Raw genomic sequence first — 21,800 nt, 5'->3', positions numbered from 1 at the left:
AAACAAAATAAGGTGATACAATATTTCTATTGGCTGCTCTTGTGGTGCAGGCATTAAAGGCCCAGCTCTATCAAGCTATCCCCAGCTACTGCAGCCAGGTCTTATTTTGAAATGACTGAGGACATTAAAAGAACTTAAAAAGCTGGCCCTCCCTGGTGGCACAACAGGTTAAAGCACAGCACTATGCAGCTAGACAGCCACTGCAAGCATAAGTTGGATTTCCGGCTGGGAGCTGACCCTCATGGCACAGCAGACCTCTCCTGTCTCACCCACTGCCAACCTTAGCAGTGTATTTCATTAGATCTGCGTGTCCTGCTCCCCACTCTGTCTTCTCACCGCACCCACTCCCGCACCCACCCCCGCACCTGTGGCCTACTTCCCAATTCTTGTACGCATAAATAATTAAATTTAAAGCATTATTTAATTAAGGGACAGTACTTAATTTTTTTTAATCTATTTATCCCTACAGAACGGGGGTACAGGCCAGAGGTATGGGGGGACGGAGGTGAGAGGAGTCACCAGAGATAGTGTGGGGAGCAGAACAGGCAGATGGACTGAAGTTCACTGCTGAGGGGAGCAGCAGGCGGCTCAGGAGAAGTCTGCCGCGCCATGTGGGTGGGTCAGCTCCCTGGCCGGGGATCATACTCGGGCTGCAGTGGCTGCAATAGCTGCATAGTGCTGTGCTTTAACCTGTTGCACCACCATGGAGGGCCAGCCTTTTAAGTTCTTTTAATGTCCTCAGTCATTTCAAAATAAGACCATTTATTTCCTCCATTAAGTCAGTATTTTTGACTTGTTTCTTCATGATTATAATACCGGAGATTCTGTTGACCACAGGTTGGTTGACATTTCTTCTGAAGTAATACAAAGTGCTTTGGAAAATCGTTTAAGCTGTAGTCCAACGTTCAAATGATACTTTAGAGTACAAGAAACTAGTGCTAATGAATATAAAATGATGAATCATTAAATTATTTTTCCTGAAAATACATATTTTTTTAGTTTAGGTGTGCCTATTTAGGCAAACCTCTTTCCAAAAATATAGGCACAAGTATTATAGATAAGATCCTCTGATATCTTCCTAACACATACGATATAAAATTCAAACTCCTCAGTTTGAATTGAGTCCATAATCTGACCAGTTTCTCTCTTCCCATCACTGTCTCCTGTTTGCACCTCCTAGTCGCTACCTGTTTGCTACTCTTCGTCTATGTCCAGTCTTGTACCTGTTCCTGCATCTTGGAATGCTGTTTCCACAAATTTCTTGATTTTCTCTCTTAGGTCTCAGTTCAGATTTACTGTGTCAGGGAGGCTCTTCTAATTAAAATACAATGTTGCCTCCTTATTTATTCCTTTTCCTTTTATTTTTCTGCCTAGTGTCATTGGTGTATTTGGTTTTTGTCTCAGAATATAAGTCTTATCAAGACCTAGTCACTGTGTTTCTGTTAACTTTGAAAAATACATGGCTCTGTGAATGCTTATCTCATGAAAGTTTGGACAAATTCTGTGAGTAAGAGGAAGGGAACAAATTTTATGTGCTAGGCATTAGGCATTGGAGCAACCTTAATCTGATACTTAAAAAGATAAATTAGATATGAATGGGAATGGAAGGCATTATAAATATCTGAGGTTTTCTGTTTATGGCTGGAGACTGTTTCCATCAGTCATCTTGACGTTGAGAATTTGCTTTCCCAAAAGAAATAGAGAAAAATTAGAATAGCCAGTTGAAATGGGTGTTTTTTTTTTTTTTGTCATTTTGACTTTTGGAAAAAGAAAACATTTGTTACAAATGTATTAACATCTTTATCATAGATTCTTTAGAAAATATAATTGGGACACTTTTTTTCATGTATTAACCAAGTAGTATTCTGTATATAGTTACCCATATATGTATCTATAATTAAGCAAAAATTGATATCACTAGACTTACTGATTATTTGAGGTAGAATTGGGACAACCAAGAGGAAATGATTAATGGGCAATTGGAAATACAATATGGTCTTGAGGTGTGGGTCTGGAAGATGACTGTATAGTTGTAGAAGGCTTCATGGTCTTTAAAACTGAAGAAAATACAGTGATGAGTAGGAGATGGAGCCATGATTATTATGTGGATAGAAGATCACCATTGAAAGGAGAGAGAAGTAATTGAAGATAAGATTAGTGGAGGATCCTGAAAATTGAAGGGAAAATAGTTTTCAGAAGGTTGCACCACCAGTATTAAAAGGCTTGTCGAGAAGACAGCGATGAGACTGATGGGAAGGGCTACTGAATTTGATCTTTGTGTCCACTGACAACGTGTGGACTGCAGTTGAGTGTGAGTTGGAGACAGAAGCCAATTTTAGAGAGTTAAGGAAAACAATGGTGCCAGATACTTTTTAGAGTGAGTTTTCAGCTGTCTTACAAAAAACTGTTCTGAAGCATACAGTTGATGCCTTAGAGTCTCGTGCACCTTGCATAGCTTCACAGAGCTGATTGTATAGTAAACTGGTTGAAAAGAATAACTGTAGAGCATAATAAAAGAGCCATTTAATCAAATCTTTTAAAGAGAAAGAAAAAATACAATATAGGCTAAAGAAAGTAGCAGGTTTTGCTTGTTTATAATTTTTTTTATAGGCTATTTGGCATGATTGAAGACAGATGAAGGAACCAGTGGGGAGGAAAGGATGTACTGAGCAATATAGAGTTGAAGGAATAGAGTTGGAATGATTTCCAGAAGAAATGGATTTACTTATATTAGCGTTAAGGAGTTAACCTTGCAAAGGAAGTAAGTCTCTTTGCTGAGGTATAAAGCAAAGAAGTGAAAATAGATACTGAGATAGGTTTTTAAGACCATGAGAAAAGAACATGGAGAAACCAGTGGCTTTCTTGTATAATCTGGATAAAGTAAGACTTAGTGGATGATGACTGGATGCTTTAAGTATGTGGAAGTATTAGAATAGCTGGTGTTTGAGAATCATGCTGCGAATTCCAAAGAAGACCTCAAGTGTTACCATACAGCAGTGACAATGAGCTGATTATTTTAAAAAGGATTTTGTTAAGGTGGCAGTTGGCATTAGAACTTAATGCCCAGTAATAATTTTGGCTTCTTTGGGTCAGTTTTTAGATGTATCTTTCATGCAGATACTAGTTTTTTGTTTTTTTTTTTTAAAGATTTATTTATTTATGCATACAGAACTGGGGGACAAGCCAGAGGTGCAAAAGTGGTGAGAGGATTTACCAGAGACAGAGTGGGAAGCAAAACAGGCTGATTGATGAGGGGAGCAGTGGGTGGGTTAGGAGAGGTCTGCTGCGCCATGTGGGTCACCTTCCAGGTGGGGGTTCAAGCTCATACTGAAGTGGCTGTGGCTAGCTTGCAGTGCTGCATCCTTACCTGTTGTGCTACCACGGAGGGCCCCCGCAGATATTAGTTTTTAACTCTTTTAAGATTTTGAGTTTGGGGACCTCCCTGGTGGCATAGGGGTTAAGTGAATGCTATCAGCTCTACAGCTTGAATTCACTTCCCAGCCAGGGAGCTACCCATAGGTACAGCAGACCTCTTTCGATCTTTCCTGCTGCTCCCCTTGGAAGTGTTACTTCAGTAAATCTACCTGTTCACTCCCCACTCTCTCTGGTGGTCACTGAGGGGGTCACTGCCTGTATCTTCGGTCTACATCCTGGTTTTTCTATGTAAAAATTAAAAAAAAAATTTGAGTTTGGGTTGCAAATTTTTTAAATAGTTTATTTTGTGCCTTTTTCCATCTCAGTTGTAAGAATTGCAAATGTTTTTAACATAAGAGGTTTAATTATGTTGCTGATAAGGTAAAATTTGGATCTAATTATCTGATATTAAATATTGAGGGTTTATAATTGTTTAACTTATCATTATGTATATAATAATTAAATCATCTGTATTTTAAATTTAGTGTACCATACCAGATGGTGAAGAATTTTTTTCACACCTTAAAATTTTGATAGAGGGATAGATTGAAGCACTAACGTTTACGTAGTAAAGGTTTTAGAGTTGAGAAAACTAGGAAGACCACATCAACCCTTCATGCAGCTAATTGCTTTTTTTAAAAAATGCAGATACCAAAGTTTCATGGAAATATATACATGCCCTTTATTTTTGTGAGAAAAAAAAATTATAAAATTTGAAACTGAGTTACTAGTAGAGAATTGGCACGCACTGAACAGTTTTCATTTTTCTGTATTGAAAATGGTTCTATATTGACAAATTGAAACTGTTATAATAAAAGTTGGGATTAGATTAGAAAGATTTAATTATCACCATTCTTTGTGATTGCACCCTAAAAAAAAGGGAATTAGGCTTTATAGCTCTAAAATCAAATGTGTGTGATGGGGCTCTAATACAGAGATTTTATTCCAGGTCTTCGTGGGTAAAATACCAAGGGATTTATATGAAGATGAACTTGTGCCCCTTTTTGAAAAGGCTGGTCCCATTTGGGATCTGCGTCTTATGATGGATCCACTGTCTGGTCAGAACAGAGGGTATGCATTTATCACCTTCTGTGGAAAGGAAGCTGCACAGGAAGCTGTTAAACTGGTATGTGATAAGCAAGTCCCCTAGCATTATTTGCCAGAATTATCTCAGTTAAAATGTTTGCATTTAACTGTTTGATTTCTTGTTTTTGCCTTAAATGTTTTGATATTGACTGAATTAGTATGTGACCTATGTTCTATTTTTTCTGAGTAAGTAAAAAACAAACAAAAAAATATTAGAAAGTCTCTCATCATTCTGCAGTTTCATTTGAGTATTTGGTTATCATAATGCTAGGTTTGGACTTTAAATGTTAAGCATTGGAATAGGATTCTTAACGTGTAATGAAGACTGAGGTGGATTTTGGGGGAACATAACAATGAGCAATGGGGACTTAAAGGACAGTTCAGAAAATGGCTGTGAATCTGTTTTATTTTCGTCACAGCCTAATCACTTTTTTCTGTGTTGCTCTTTTTGTTTCCAGGCCCTCAGTCCTCTTTGTTTTAATCTTTTAGGATTTTACCTTTTCAGGGCCTTTCACCATTTGTATTTGTTTTGTAGCTTTAGAGCAGCAGCAGCAGCACAGTTCTGCAAATTTAAGTTTATCTTCTTCACTCCTACTGCGTTGACCTACAACCATCTATGTAACTTAGGATAACATTGTCAGTGTCTTTTGGCATATTCTTTTGCCAGACATTCAAAGGCCTCATTTAATCTAGTTCTAGTCCTAGAATGGGTAGCCTCTTTAACTAAGACTTTTCATTAAGTTGCCTTGAAATTAGTTCCATTTCTACCTTGATTCAGATTTTAGTTTCATCATAAGACTCTTCCTTTTAAATTGTTTTAGTATTGAGAAGTTTTCAGAGCTTTGTTTCCTCAGTTCTGGTAGCATATAATGATTTTATTGTACAAATACCACATGTATCTTGTAGCAAGCTAATGGGTAAGTACTGTTAAAAGTACAAGAAGCTTGTTTATCAGGGAAACCACCATAGTGATTTAAGTAAAACATTTTTTATTATTTCATAAAATTTGAAAGTCCTGTGTTTGATTTGCAACTTTAACCAGGTATATATTTAGGATTATGTTTTGTGTAAAATGTGACATTTTCCTCACTTTCTGTTGCATTGCTAAAACATATTTGTCACTTTTATTTATTGTTAATTTTGCCCCTGGCTTATCTATATTTAATTTCCTCTCCAAGGAACCTGAATCATCAGTCTCGGGTACTTTTCCTGAAATTTTCTGGGAAATAAACCTTCAGATAGATAAAAGTAAAATATGAAATCTTTTTATTAATAAAGTGAATAATTTTCACTCACTTACATATAGAGGAACAGTGAGGGTTGATAAATCGTTGATAAATCCTAATCTAAAATGAGAGACAGTAACAGTGAAGTTTGAGAACACACACATTTATATGAGGGTAAGCATGAGGGAATTGGGGGCACTTCCTGCATGTTTGACCTTGAGTTGTTGATTTTTTTTTCTTATTAAAATCAGTTGTCCTGAGTTTGGGGTGGTTGTGGGGTGTCTGGTTCTACCTTGCAGTGTGACAGCTATGAAATTCGCCCTGGTAAACATCTTGGAGTGTGCATATCTGTGGCAAACAACAGACTTTTTGTTGGATCAATTCCGAAGAATAAGACTAAAGAAAACATTCTGGAAGAATTCAGTAAAGTCACAGGTAAAACAAAAATGTATTTAGAAATTAGTTTTGAGAAACCTATGGTACTGTTTATAAATGCAAAAGAGGTAGCTATGTCTTATTCTAAGTTATTTAAATTTCCTCCTTTATAGTAGCTTGGACTAAGTAAAAAAAAAAAAAAAATCCCTCAGTTTCTTGGACTGTTGCTTTTCACTTCTTTGCCTTAGTTGAACCTTGGCTTTTACCAGTGCCTTTCCATGTATGCCTCAAAGGAAAACTTTTTCCTACTGACATTCAGCGTGTGCAAGGCTTGAGGGTTTTTATTGTTCTTCATGTAGCCGTGGCCAGATCAGGTTTTTCAGAATTTCCAACTCTAAATCTATGGAATTGAGAAGTAGGTTTTTGTATCATAGGTATACAGTACTTTTATATACAATTGAAACACAGTTTAATGAAACTGTATTTGCTTGTTACATATGATACAGTTTTATATTCCTTTTCTGTCCAGTTTTCAAAATACTGGTGGAGATTCACTAATGCTAGTTGCGGTTTTAAAAAACATTGTTCCAGACCTTCTTCTCCATAATAAAACCATTATTTCTTCACATTTTTGTCATCCAGACTGACTGTTTTACTCCTTCCTTGAATCTGTCATCTGTTGTTAATTCTGGGTGATCAAAAATTGCCTCTGGCTAAGTCTTTTTTCTGCCACAAATTAACTTTTCCTTAGTACTTTTAACATCTCTCTGGATAAACAATCTATTCCCAGCTTCCTAGTTTTATAACCACTTCATTGCCAGTCCTTAATTCAGCTCCCTTACATGCACATCATGTTCTGGATCTCCCCACCAGAAATTCTTTCTAAATTTTGATTTTTAGTGTCCCATTTTGTAACCACTGCCTCTATCCATCATAACTGTGTTGGTTTAATACCCCCAGTGGCATAGTTCTTTGACCTCATTACTTTTATTATGTGCCAGCTCCTTTGTGGCTTAATTCTATTTATTTCTACAAGTGTTTACCTAGTGCTGGCATTGTGCTATATGCTGGGATACACTGATGAATAAAAGAACTAATCTCTGCCCTTGCAGAGCTTACATTCTGAGAAAGGAGCTAAAACAAAATTAATATTTACACAGTGGTAAGTATTGAAGAGGGAAATACAGGATTTTTTTTAGAGAAAAATATTCTGGTGTCAGATTGTGAAGGCTTTTCTGATAACAGTGACATTTCAACCAAGACCTAGAGAATAAGCAGGATATAGGATACAGAGAGCAAAGGGGTAGTCATTTCAGGAGAGTAACACATCTGAAAGGTTCAAACAAGACAGAACTTGGCCTTCAGTGCTTATCACTATGTGTAAATATTTAATGTTGTTTTATCTCCTTTCCCAGAATGTAATCTCTGCAAGGGCAGAGAACAGTTCTTAAAGTAAAGGAGGAAAGACCAGTGTTGTTAAAAGACAGAATTAAGGATGTAGTTCTGTGAGATAAAGGAGGCAGATGAAACCACTTAAGAATTTGGAATTTATTGTATGTGTAATGAAAGAGAAGATCTTAAGCAGGGAATAACATGTCTATGTTCATAGAATATTATTTCTGCTGCTGTATGGGTAATGACTTTGGGGAGGGATTAAGAGTAGAAGTTCATTGAGTTGGTCATAGTTTGTTTAGAAGATTGGTCTAAGGTATTACCAGTAGTGATGATGGAAAAGCATAGTTGGGGTTAGAATTGGATGGGGACAATGAAGGAAAGGCAGAATTAAGAATGAATCCTCAATTTCTGACTTGAAAACTGGGAAATGGTACTAACTGTTACAAAGGGAAGTCTAAAGAAGACTACAGTTCAGAACAAATTTGAAATATCTATGTCTCGGCTAGAAATTACTGTGTAAAAAATTTTTTAAAAAGATTTATGCATACAGAACTGGGGTACGGGCCAGAGGTACAGAGACAGTGAGAGGATTCACCAGAGACAGAGTGGGGAGCAGAACAGGAAGATTGAAGAAATACACTGCTGAGGGGAGCAGCGGGGAGACAGGAGAGTTCTACCAAGCCATGTGGGCCAGCTCCCTGGCTGGGGATGGAACTTGTGCGAAGCAGCTACAGCTAGCTTTGTAGTGTTGCGCTTTAACCCATTGCACCACCAGAGAAGACCCTAAGTTGTGGACCTTTTTAGGGATTTAGATAGCATTTTAAAGTAGGGACTAGCTTATATTATCCAAAAAGAGCAACATGGAAAATTGAGGTCATGGAAAGAAAGACCAGTGGGACACCAATATTTAGCGATCATTTTTATTTTTTGGTAAAAACAGTTAGATCCAAGGATGATTTTTGGTCATGATTAGTTGTTGAATAATAGTTCTCTTAGATTTTTATTACAAATTTGGTTTTTAATTTTCTTGGTAGTGTTTTCTTAGATTGGAAGGTTATGTTCCATCAATTTTATGCTACAATATTGTAGAATGTTATTTGTTAAAGTAGATGGGTTTGTTCACAGCTATGGCTTCAGGATCCTTACAGCATAACATTAAAATATCCTAAGCTCCATATCTAATAATACTGCTTTAATTGCTACTCGGTAATTAGGGAATCATTTTGAGGCTGTTATTTTTTGCTCTTCAGCAAGTGGATTTAGATCTGCCTGATCGCTAGATGTGTGGTGGATGCTTTTGGCTTATATATCTGGCTGTTGGTTTAACAGAGGGTTTGGTGGACGTTATTCTCTATCATCAACCCGATGACAAAAAGAAGAATCGGGGGTTCTGCTTCCTTGAATATGAGGATCACAAGTCAGCAGCACAAGCCAGACGCCGGCTGATGAGTGGAAAAGTTAAAGTATGGGGAAATGTAGTTACAGTTGAATGGGCTGACCCTGTGGAAGAACCAGATCCAGAAGTCATGGCTAAGGTAAATGTAGTTGCTTGGGCTGGGAGTGTGGGTATCATTTAAATTTTGTATTTAGAATAAAGGTTAAATTTTAAAAATTACATGATAATGTATATTGTAGCTCTTGATCTTGCTACTTAGGACCTGCTTTAACACCAAACTTAACAGCCTGTCTTGTTATCCAGGTATTTCCATTAACCATCCTTTTTCCTGCATATTGAATGTACCAAAGAAACTAAAATGAATCCTTTTACATACTTTTGTACACTTTGAGAACTTGTTCAGTGCTGGATACTGTGAGGAATAGAGTTTAGGAAAAAAACCCAGCAATACTCAATTCTCTTCATTAAAGAGAGAAGAAATGTTTTAGAGATTATGGGTGCTAATCCCTATTGAATGAATTGACCATGACTTAGATTTAGAGCTCTTTCTTAAGCCTTACTTTTTGAATCATCAAGCACCTCCAGAGTATTGCTTCCCTGAAGAAAGACAAAGGGTTACTATGCATCTGTTAATATGTGGAGGCAAGCTATGGAAAGCATCCCCCAGCAGTGTGCCCTGTCTTTTCCCTGCTGAGAGAACTCTTCTCACTCTGCTGGGATCTTTGCCTGGTAAAGGATGATGTCAGGAGTTGATTCTTAGACTTTCCTGAGTGACTCCAAAGACTGAAGGGACACATCAGAGTTGCATCTCTGCTGTTTTGAGTATTTTGGCATATGTTTCTGCCTTTATTGGTGAGGCTACCACTCTATGGATGGCCTTAAAGTAGAGGTTGAATTCTTCTGGACTAAGAAATCTTATCCTTGAGCATCTTATTTTGCAAGCTAATGAAGAAGCAGTGTTCTCTCCCATGAGTTTAGTGGGAACCTCTGGTTTATAGTAATGTGATAGCTTTTGTAGGCAAAAGACATCTTTTTGTTAGTAGAGAAGATCCATTGAGAATGAATCAAAGAGATTGGATTGAAGTTCATCCTGTATTTTCTATAGGGTATGAAACCCTCAAGACTTTATTGTAGTAATTACTTCTTCCTGGATCAAAGAATAAGTCTCTTAACTTGAACAGTACTGCTTTAGTAAACTCGATTCTGTTGCTTTTTCCTAATTGGGGAGTAAAGGAATTTTTTTTTTTTAAATGCTGTAATAGTTTATTTTTACATCATTTTGTGCATTTTTCCATCTCAGTTGTAATCCCTTTGGGCTTCCCATCACCAAGCCACCCATGTACCATCACCAACATCACCAAAGTCCCGTGCATTTCCCAACCCCCACTGTTTTTGATCTCATTCCCCACTCCACCCCCATAAATTGTCTCTGGTATATAGCTGTTTATTATTATTATTATTTCTTTTTTCCTCACCTGGTCCATTATACTCCTGCTATGAGTGAAACCATTTGGTATTTTTCCTTTTCTTTCTGGCTTATCTCACTAAGCATGATCTTTTCCAGCTTCATCCATGTTGCTCCAAAGGACATGTGTTTCTTTTTTTTGGTTGCTGAGTAAATTCCATTGTGTATATGTACCACATCTTTTTAATCCAGTCATCCATTTTTGGGCATTTGGGCTGTTTCCATGTCTTTCCAATTGTAAATAATGCAGCAATAAACATGGGGGTGCAAGTAACTTTTTGAATCAGTGTTTTTGTGTCTTTTGGGTAGATACCTAGGAGTGAGATTGCTGGGTCATAAGGAAGCTCCATGTTTAGCAGTTTGAGGAACCTCTAAACAGTTTTCCGTAGTGGTTGTACTAGTTTGCATTCCCACCAGCAGTGCAGGAAAGTTCGTAAAGGAACAGTTTTACTCAAGAAATTTTCTGCTCTTCACTATACCACTGTTATAATTCATTGAAGACATTTTACCAAGTTGGGTCAGGTTGATAATCAACCAGAACCTAAGCCTAACTATATCTCTTTTGGGGGGTCTTTTTTCCATTGCACATTTTAAACTACTACAACCGCTGATTTTTTGTAGTATGTTATGATTTCATCTCAGAAACAATAAAAGATCCTTGTAGAGCCTAAAAGTAGTAGATGCTTAATATAGAATTAGACTTCAAGATGACATTTAGAAGAAAGAGGTATATGTGGAAATAATGTGATATTTTTCTTCTGTAAATGAATATACTCTACCCAAGTCTTTTTTTTTTTTTTTTTAATTCATATAGCCCTTTTTGAAGCACTGGTATCTGTCCATTCACTGTGTTTGTTTGAATAGTAATATTTCCTTAGTTCAAGTATCAACATTATATAGAAGGGTATAAACCAAAAAATTCCATTTCCATGTTTAGTCCCATCTTCTGTAATCCTCTTGACCCCTTAGGTATCTCCAGTTGTAGTCTCTAGTTTATCCTTTTAGTGCTTCCTTTGGCAAATAAGAGTATATGTCTTTACTTTGCCAGTAACCTGTTGTATTCACTGATCTGTTTTTGTATTCACCATCCTGTTTCATCAGCATAATGAAGTGTAACATTATATGTATATGAAGTGCCAGTTAAAGCTTGACACAGTGTTTGTCTCTCATTTTAGCTGTAAATTGAATCCCAGTTTTAGAGGTGTAAAAATGGGGGTAAGGGAGGGTGTTTTACCAGCTATATTTTAGCAATTTCTCCAGATCACTTCTTCATTATTTTTGGTGACGGTATACTCTGTTTTATGATTGTGCAATACATTCAACCAGTTGAACATTAGGTTTTTTACTTTTTGTTGTGACAATACTGTAATGAATAAGTTTTTATCATGTCAGTTGCTATGATTGCAGACATTTGTAAGATAGATTCTCAAGGATAGAATTTGCACTGTAATTATGAACATAACGCCATATTCCCCTCTGTAGAGATGTGCCATTTTACTCGTACCAGCTAACAAAATACATTTCCCAAATTTGTGTATTTGCCAATCTTTATTTTTTTTTTAATTATTTATTTATTCATACAGAACTAGGGTACAGGCCAGAGGTGCAGAGGCGGTGAAAGGATTCACCAGAGACAGAGTAGGGAGCAGAACAGGCAGATCGACTAAGTACACTGCAGAGAGTAGCAGCAGGCGGGTCAGGAGAGGTCTGCCATGCCACGTGGATCACCTGCAGGGCAGGCGGGATTGAACTCATGCAGAAGGGGTTTAAGCTTCTTAGTGCTGTGCTTTAACCCGCTGCGCCACCAGGGAGGGCCCGTATTTGCCAATCTTATAACAGATGGTACCTCAAAGCCAATTATGACTTGTTTCTCTTACACTGCGTTTGAATTTAAATTCTTGACGTTTAAGGGCCAATAATGTTTCTTTGAATGAACTGTGTATTCCTGAGTTCGGTTTTTCTGTTGAATTTTCTCTCATTTTTTGATGCTTTGATAGAAAAGAGATGAACTCTGATAAATAATTTGTCTTTGACTTGCTTACAGGCTTTTTTGAGGTCACAGAGAAGTCATTTATTTTTAGTAGTTAAATCTATCAGTTCTTTATAGTTTGTATGTTTATAGATTTTTAAGTCACAAGACTTTTCTTAGTGCAATGTTATATAAAGAAATCACCCTTATTTTCTTCTTTATAGTCTTTAACCATCTCGGGATTTTTTGTTGTTGTTGTTGTTGTTTTTTCTTTATTGACATTTTTGCTACATTTGGAGCTTATCCTGATGTATAATATGAGTTATGAACTCAGTTTTTATCTTTATGCATATTAATACTGTAATGATCCAGTGATTTAAACTATAGTTTGTTGTATCTTGTAGGGCTAGTCTAAATTTTGTCTCCCCTACTTTTCTTTTCCTGGTAGTGTTTGCTTATTTTTTCCTGTGACATTTGGAGTCAGTTCAGCCAGTTCCAGCAAGGGAAAACAGAAAAATTGTTATTCTGGGGTACTTAAGAGATCGTGTCAAATTTGTAAATTAACTTAGTAGTAATAATTATATGTTACTTAAAAGTTGTCCTATTCACAGTATTATTTTAATGAGAGGACAGGCAAAAGAACCAGTAATTGGTAACGTCAAAGTATTTTCTTGGCAGTTTTCATACTGCAATTGCACTTTAGCATTTAATATTTTAGAGAAAAAAGTTTTCGTATTGAAACTGCACTTTAGCATTTAATATTTTAGAGAAAAAAATTGGAGGAAATACTTTAATATAAAACTTTAAACTCAAATTAAGTAGCCAGTACCAATTTTGTGCATTTGTTGTGTTAGGTAAAAGTTTTATTTGTGAGAAACTTGGCTACTACAGTGACAGAAGAAATACTGGAAAAATCATTTTCTGAATTTGGAAAACTTGAAAGAGTGAAGAAGTTGAAAGACTACGCTTTTGTTCATTTTGAAGACAGAGGAGCAGCTGTTAAGGTAGATATTTTGAAATTTTACTTTTTGATACTTGAATTTTGTCATTGAAACTTGCTTAAACACATAAAGTGACTTTAACCACTTAATAAATGGAAGAAGATCACTACTTACTGTGATCTAATAAGCAAGTCATTTTTTATCTCCAAATTGCTTTTGTAAACCTAAGGTTTGACAGCATGCTTTGCAGATATTACAAAATATTGAAAGTAGCTCCTGTGAATATTAAATAGGGGGTAAATATTGTATTTTAACAATATTGCTTGTAGGTTGTGAACAAAGAGGAATGTTCTTAACTTTACATATGGTACAGCCTATTACAATCATAGACTTAGCTTTATTTTAGTGATTTAAAAATTCTTAAAGTATTAATATTTTACCAGTTTCCATATTTAACTGGAATTCCTCCTTAGTGATAGTAGTGAAAGGTATGAAAAAAAAATTGCAATGTCTGGAACATAAAACCTGGATACTCTGCTGCTTTATGATAATGGATCAGGCACCATTTTTGATGAGTGAAAGTTCCAATTTCTAATTTGTCTTATTCCCCTGTCCTTCCCTGGGAGGAGGATAATTTACTGGTTTGCTTTTTGATGGAAGTTAGTGAAATAGCATTGCTTATCAAATTCATAGTTCAATGTTTAATGTTTGGCTTATGAAATTTCCAATAATGTAGAATACATAAGTAGTAATGGAATACTCCTTTTACTTCATTTGGTATTAGATACTGGTTTTCCCTAACTAAGAACTGGTAAGGTGGCTTGCCACAGAATTCTGTGAAATATCTAGCTCAGCAACTGAGAATCACATTGTCCAGGATAACCAGGAGAGATTTGATGTGCCATTTTTTTGCTTTAAACCTGGACACTTCTGTACACCCATTTAGTTGATTTAGCTGAGGTAGCCAATAGTTTTGGTGCCAGGGAGGAAAATTAGCATCTGGAGGAGTACTGTTTAGTTTTTGGTGATTTATGAGGCACTAATGCCTTATAAAGGGAGAACTTTTTTTTTTAAAAAGATTTATTTATTTATTCACACAGAACTGGGGTACAGGCCAGAGATGTGGAGGGTGAGAGGATTCACCAGAGACAAAGTGGGGAGCAGAACAGGCAGATCAATGAAGTACACTGCTGAGGGGAGCAGCGGACGGGTCAGGAGAGGTCTGCCACGCCATGTGGATCTCCTCCAGGGCAGGCAGGGATCGAACTCATGCGGAAGTGGCTCAAGCTTCTTAGTGCAGTGCTTTAACCCGCTGTGCCACCTGGGAGGGCCCGGGAGAACATTTTTTAATGTATGTCCTGTTGCAAAGGAAAACAGGAAAGTTTACGTGAGGGTATGGTATTTTGTTACCCAAACCTTGGAAAATGGCAGACATTGTTAGGTTAGAAGACCATAAGGAAGAGAGCATAGAATCTTTGTAATTACTGCTTTCCAGGTGATTTCATCTGTCTAGACCTTTTCTAGGTTCTTTTAACTGTTCAGGCAAAGTATGTATCAGATAAAGTGTTGTGAAAGAAACAAGCATTTTCAGTCGGTATCTACAATTCAATGATATAACATCATTCAGTAACCTTATTTGTGTTTCAAATCTTTAAAATGGAAGAACAGTGTAAGACCCTCATGTTGAGTGCCATATTTTAATAATTTAGTTCTCAACATGCTTTAGAGGTAAGGTAAGATTGAGGGAAACAAGTACTTAACATTTTAATTTTCTGCCTAGATTCATCTCTTGAAAATTAAAATATTTGTGAAGTTAATTGCTAAGTGTGTTACATGACATAGGTACATGCATGTAGTAATTTTCTTTTTTAAAGATTTATTTATGCATACAAGCACTGGGGTACAGATGTGGGGGTTAAAGGGTTCACCAGAGACAGAGTGGGAAGCAGAACAGGCCAATTAGCTGAAATAACAGTGCTGAGGGGAACATCAGGCAGGCAAGACTGAAGTCTGCTGTGCCATGTACATTAGCTCCCTGGCTGGGAATCAGACTTGTGCTGTAGTGGTTGCGGATAGCCCCGTATTGCTGAGACCGAATGCCTCGCACCATGGGAGGCCCATTATGTAGTAGTGTTTTAAAGATGTTTCTTGTAGAAGAAATTAATTTTTTTAATTCTCTATAGGCCATGGATGAAATGAATGGCAAAGAAATAGAAGGAGAAGAAATTGAAATAGTCTTAGCCAAGCCACCAGACAAGAAAAGGAAAGAGCGCCAAGCTGCTCGACAGGCCTCCAGAAGCACTGCGTGAGTCTGCGTTTTAGTAAATACAGCTTGTGAACACAGGATAACGTGGTAGTAGAGGTCAGGTTAGTGAAACAAAATCAGGAATATACTGAATTAAACTAATTTGTTTTTCTTTTCTCTCTTCCCTTCATTGCTAGGTATGAAGATTATTACTATCACCCTCCTCCTCGAATGCCACCTCCAATTAGAGGTCGGGGTCGTGGTGGGGGGAGAGGTGGATATGGCTACCCTCCAGATTACTATGGCTATGAAGATTACTATGATGATTACTATGGTTATGATTATCACGACTATCGTGGAGGCTATGAAGATCCCTACTACGGCTATGATGATGGCTATGCAGTAAGAGGAAGAGGAGGAGGAAGGGGAGGGCGAGGTGCTCCACCACCACCAAGGGGGCGGGGAGCACCACCTCCAAGAGGTAGAGCTGGCTATTCACAGAGGGGGGCTCCTTTGGGACCACCAAGAGGCTCTAGGGGTGGAAGAGGGGGTCCTGCACAACAGCAGAGAGGCCGTGGTTCCCGTGGAGCTCGGGGCAATCGTGGGGGCAATGTAGGAGGCAAGAGAAAGGCAGATGGGTACAACCAGCCTGATTCCAAGCGCCGTCAGACCAACAACCAACAGAACTGGGGTTCCCAACCCATCGCTCAGCAACCGCTTCAGCAAGGTGGTGACTATTCTGGTAACTATGGTTACAATAATGACAACCAGGAATTTTATCAGGATACTTATGGGCAACAGTGGAAATAGACAAGTAAGGGCTTGAAAATGATATTGGCAAGATACGATTGGCTCTAGATCAACATTCTTCAAAAAATTGGCTTAACTGTTTCATCTTTAAGTAGCAGTTTGCTGCCATTTGTATTGGGCTGAAGAAATCACTATTGTGTATATACTCAAGTCTTTTTATTTTTTTTTTTCTCTTTTCATAAATGCTCTTGGACATTATTGGGCTTGCAGAGTTCCCTTATTCTGGGGGTTACAATGCTTTTATCGTTTCAGACTTCATTTTAGCTTCAAAACAAGCTGAGCACACTGTTAAATCATGATTTTGCAGAACCTTTGGTTTTGAACAGTTTCATTTTTTGGATTTGGGATAGATTTACATAGGAGTATGGAGTATGCTGTAAATAAAAATACAAGCTAGTGCTTTGTCTTAGTAGTTTTAAGAAATTAAAGCAAACAAATTTAAGTTTTCTTGTATTGAAAATAACCTATGATTGTATGTTTTGCATTCCTAGAAGTAGGTTAACTGTGTTTTTAAATTGTTATAACTTCACACTTTTTTGAAATCTGCCCTACAAAATTTGTTTGGCTTAAACGTCAAAGCCGTGACAATTTGTTCTTTGATGTGATTGTATTTCCAATTTCTTGTTCATGTAAGATTTCAATAAAACTCAAAAATCTATTCAAAACATTACCTATTTCAAATTCAATTGTGTCCTAAAATATTTTATTCGTAATCCTTGCAAGGAATATTGTTTTCAAACTATAACTGCCTATGTGAGTGATCAAATTCATGCAAAATTTCTTGTCTATTCCAATATGTATTGTGGATATCAGATTGAGCGTTAGTCTAAATTCTAGTATTCCACATAACACTTCATTGATTGGTGTTCTTTCATAGTCTCTTGATTTTGAAATTTTATCCTTTATTTTTATAAAAACAGGTTCAAAGACTTGAACGTTCTTGCAGGCTTTGGATAATTTGCGTTAAATAAAATGGGGTTGGGGAAGCAGACTGCAATTTATTTTGACCCACATTCTTTCTATAGAGGATAATTTGTTGGTTGAAGACCTTATTTGCTGATAAGTGAACATCTATAACAGGAAAAAAAATGTTAGTGCTGTGGCGTCAATTGCACTGTGGACTGAACTTCAGTTTTAGCATATATTATTGTGACTACCACTTGTTACTGGTGTAGGAATATAATTTTCCTCTTGCTCTGTAAATTTGCTTTGAAAAACACTCATGCCTTATAAGAGGCTTAAAAATATCTAGTGGTCATACTTCTGACTGTCTGTTAATACCTCTTATTTTTATTTTCTTACTGTCCCTAATGGCTAAAGTTTTTGTTGGCCCAGTCATAACATTTATTTCCCTGTTTCCTTCAGAAATTCTTGATTTATTTTAATGGCTTTTTTGCTTGAGAATAGAGGAACGAGAGAATCTAAACTTTGGAGTATAAAAAAGTCTGGATCACTTTGAAATTACTGTAAAATTTTCTTCCATTTTATTCTTAGGTGGGTCAAATGATTTTAAATTATAAAATCAAGCCATTGGGGAATGATTAAAATGGACACACCTTTAATTTGTGTTTTGTTCCTGTTTGGTGTCTTATGAAGACGTTAGATTTCCAAATCTTAAACCATTTAATTTCTCACGAGCTTGGTTAGATCATATTTTGGGTTTCTTGGTTTCTCTGATTCCAATTTAGAAAAGCAATATATCTCATTTCTTTTTAAAAATACATTCATTACATAGTATAGTAATAGGTCTTACTCCTTTTATGTATTTTGGAAACTTATAAAGGAAATATATAGTCTGCTGTAAACACGTTCAAGTTAACATGGGTGTCTTTTTGGTAAAACTTAGATCTAGTAATTTTTCTTAATACCCATGTATGCTAGTAAAGACACCAAACTTTCTTTTAAGTGCTGCTTTTTAAACTTTGAAAATAAAATTTGAAGCTACAACGGAAAGTACAAATTAGACTTAAATACGACCTTGATATTTCTTGGAAAGAAGAAAGGATCTACAAATGGAACTTAAGTTGGTTACATTAAAAATTAGATGTTACCAGCTACAAAATTGTCATGGAGAAGGTTAGGACTGGAATCAAAAGGAATCTGAAAAAGTGATTATGCTTCCCCCACCCATCCTAAACTAAAAACCCTATCGAATACAAATAAAATTTGGGTTTCATGTCAAAATCCTTTCTGTTAATTGAAAATTATATTTTACTACCACCAAATGGAAATATATCTGTGAAGGTGTCCTTCTCTAATACTGCCTAATAGGCTTTTGACTTCTATTTAACAGAAAAAACTAACTTTACAAACATTAAATTCCACGTAAGAGCTTGTTCCTTTTTGATTTAAATTACTGGCTGTAGTAGCATTCAAAGAAAATGCACTCAAAGCTCAACTTTTTGTTGAAATAAGTCATAACAATCTAATAATATGTAAATCAGAAAACTGTCAATTAGAGGAAGTTATTCTAGATTTGTATTAGATGCCCTCCTACCCTCTTTTTATTCTTTCCCCAACCTAATTTGGTTTTAGTTATGAGCCTGCACAGTAATATGTGTGATGGAAAATATATTTACTCTATATTGATAGGCCTCTTCTTTGTAGGTATCCTCCTGAGATTGATATAACTGTACTTCTTCCCTATTATGGAATGCTAATTTTTATTTGATCACTCATTTATAGCAGTTGCTTAAATGTATGTATTTATATAATGGTGTTTTAATTTTTTAAAAGCAAAAAAGTTTAATAAGTTGCCAGATTTTAATAAATCCAAGTTTATTTGATCAATTGATAATGAAAATTAAATTACTATGGTTCTTTAGTTAGTTTTTTTAAACAAATTCAGCATGATTGTTTTTCAGTTTTCTTAGTTGCTGGGGTTATTCTGCATAAGAAAGCCCAATGCTTTCTGATAGTAGTAGATGATTTTTCTCTGAGTTCACTTTGAAGTTTGACCCTCTTTTTAAAAAAAATTCAGCATGCATCAAAATAGATACATATATATATATATATATATTTTAAATTCCAAAAAAGAAGGGATATAAAATTTCATTCCTAGCATAAAGCCATATAATATTCTTGAAATTCATTACATCATTTGCCTCCTGCCCATTTGGATAATCATACCTGCGTTTATTAATTGTGTATTATTTGTAAAACCAAACCCTTCCAGTAAATACTTGCTATAAGGCTATTGTCAGATGTTAAAATTTGCTGTTTTGATTTTCCAAAGAAAATTTTAGCTTTCTGAGCTATCCAGTATTCTTACAGAAAACCAACAGAAGTACGTATAAGAAATGTTAGTGTTGTCTGTTATTTTGTGGAGTCGCAAGTGACCAGCTGAGAAAAAAGCCTTATAGAAAGAGTGCACTGGATTTACAAGTGTGTTTATGTTTTTCTAAGAGTGGGAGCTTCTGTTAACTTAGTCTGAGTAAGCTGGTGGATTGGGTGACTGACTGGAGAGTCCAAATGGCAAATCCATTAGCCAGGCATGTTTTATTTTTGCATTAGAAGTTTATTGATTAGTCCTTATTTTCTAAATACACCAAGCTTTTAAAATTTTGCATATTTAATGTTTAATCAGTAATTTAAATATTTATCACTAATTAAATATTTGAAGCCTTTACTATTAATCCTTCTAAAAGTTTTTTTAAATATATATGCACATACAGATTTTTATTTAGAGGTTACCAGAAGCTCTGGGTTTTTCTGTTTTGTTTTTGTTTTTTAATCATTTTCAGATGTTATCCAGAAATCTGCAAGTGTACTTTTCCTGTTTTAACTCCTTCCTTTTATCACCTGACTATCAGGGAAGCGAGGTTGAGGCTGCCCTGACCTGACATGTCATGATGTCGACTTGCTAGGTGGGGTTCGCTGGGGACGATAACCAGTGGAATTGTTGGTAAGAACTTTTTTTTTCCTATTTTTTTTTTTTTTATTAATAGTGGGGTCATTAAGTGTGGGAGAGTGCCCATAGCCTATAAATGGGCGCTTATATTGGCCTTGTAGAAAAGTAAGAATTTACTATTAAATTTCTTCTGAATAGGAACATATAATAAGTAGTTTGTACTCATGCTGAAATTAGTAAAACAGCAGAAAAAGCTTGCAAGTATAAAGTAGTGAAACACTCAGGGTATATTTTTATGTGCTCAAGATAGTTAATTTACAAGATAGTCTCCAAATCTTTTGGAGAGACAATAGTTTGTTTCATTTTACTGTGATTTGAATCCCTCTAGCAGTTTAATTTCATACATGTTTTTATTGGCTAGATTAGCATATACTTAAGAGATGTTTATTACACAATAATATTAGCCAAAAAGAAAGCCTTTGTAGAATGAAGATTTAAAACTTAGAAATTATTTATTTTTTAAGTCTCCAAAAGAAATCTTAACATCATAAAGTGAAATTTTAAAACTTTACCATTTGATAGACAGTAGTGGGCACAACTTAAAAGATAAATTTGAGTAAAGAAATTACATACCTGTACTATTAGGACCTTAAGACATTGCAGAAACATAAGTCTGTCAACAACTTGTGATTTGCTTAAAACTGAGGGCAGCTTGATTGAACTAGTAGATGTAGGTAGAATAGTCAATTTTTAGATGATGGCTGAAGATTTAAGACTCATACTGGTGGGAGATTCCACAGTGGTGGTAAAGTTTAACTTGAGGAAATTAAATTTGATAACTAGGTATTACTGACTTTATCATATAAAAATAATTTTATAAATTACACATTGATTAAATGTATTTACGGATTTTTATTCTGAAGATGTTTCTTTGTTCGTTTTGTCTTTGTTGGTTATATGAGTCTAGAAAGAATCTCCTAGGTGCTAGTTGGTGTCATGAAAATAAACCATCATCCATAACCTTGAAATTATACTTTAAGAATTGCAAATGCAAAATATTTTACGATTATACCATTGTGTTAAGGTATACTTTAATTTTCTCTTGACACATTTGTGCCTATATTAGTGATAGAAGTGGTCATTATGTGGAACTTTGAAGATTGCACTTAATGTGCTTCTTGGAAAGTTTATAAAAAACAATAGGAACACACAAGTAATTGTGAGAAATTCATATAAACTAGGAAAATGCAGCAGATTTGTAATCTTTTATATGCTTAGAACAAAATACATTTCGTGAGATCAGAAGAGGAGATGTGAACATTGCTTATTTTGATTTCTCATTTATGATGGTTGAAAAAAGGGACTTCTTCAGCTTGTCTAGTAACAGGTAGAATTGTGCTTTAATTCTGTTATGTTTAGTACTATTGTAAGATTATTTTTATAATTGAGCCGACAGCTCTTGCAATCATTACATTGGTGATCTGCACACAGTAACATTAAAATATTAAAATAGGAACATTTTCAAGATCCTTTTAATCATCAGTTTAATAAAAATGCTTTTGATGCAGTGTTCAGGTACCACAACTGTATGGAATTCTTGTACAATGTTAAATATTTTTAATAAAATC

General features: G+C 35.7%; 1 protein-coding gene across 4 annotated transcripts in view; it reads left to right on the top strand.

Annotated features, from left to right (window-relative positions):
* HNRNPR (heterogeneous nuclear ribonucleoprotein R) overlaps nt 1–17,402 on the top strand; it is a 28,051-nt gene extending 10,649 nt beyond the window's left edge. For 2 of the 4 annotated variants that reach the window (XM_004678591.2, XM_004678594.2), the window contains 6 exons: nt 4,364–4,540; nt 6,026–6,161; nt 8,826–9,031; nt 13,181–13,330; nt 15,451–15,572; nt 15,710–17,402. In XM_004678591.2, the coding sequence (XP_004678648.1) occupies nt 4,364–4,540; nt 6,026–6,161; nt 8,826–9,031; nt 13,181–13,330; nt 15,451–15,572; nt 15,710–16,322 (1,404 nt within the window). In that variant the 3' untranslated portion in view covers nt 16,323–17,402. Of the gene's footprint in view, nt 1–4,363; nt 4,541–6,025; nt 6,162–8,816; nt 9,032–13,180; nt 13,331–15,450; nt 15,573–15,709 lie in introns of all 4 variants that reach the window. The other 2 variants (XM_012722658.1, XM_012722659.1) reach the window with 1 other exon arrangement.
* Nucleotides 17,403–21,800: the final 4,398 nt, after the last annotated feature.

Source organism: Condylura cristata, unplaced genomic scaffold (assembly GCF_000260355.1).
Source record: "Condylura cristata isolate star-nosed mole 26May11 unplaced genomic scaffold, ConCri1.0 scaffold00008, whole genome shotgun sequence".
Lineage (NCBI taxonomy): Eukaryota > Metazoa > Chordata > Mammalia > Eulipotyphla > Talpidae > Condylura > Condylura cristata.
Note: the sequence above shows the minus strand (reverse complement) of the source record. Positions and strands in the feature narration are given on the sequence as shown.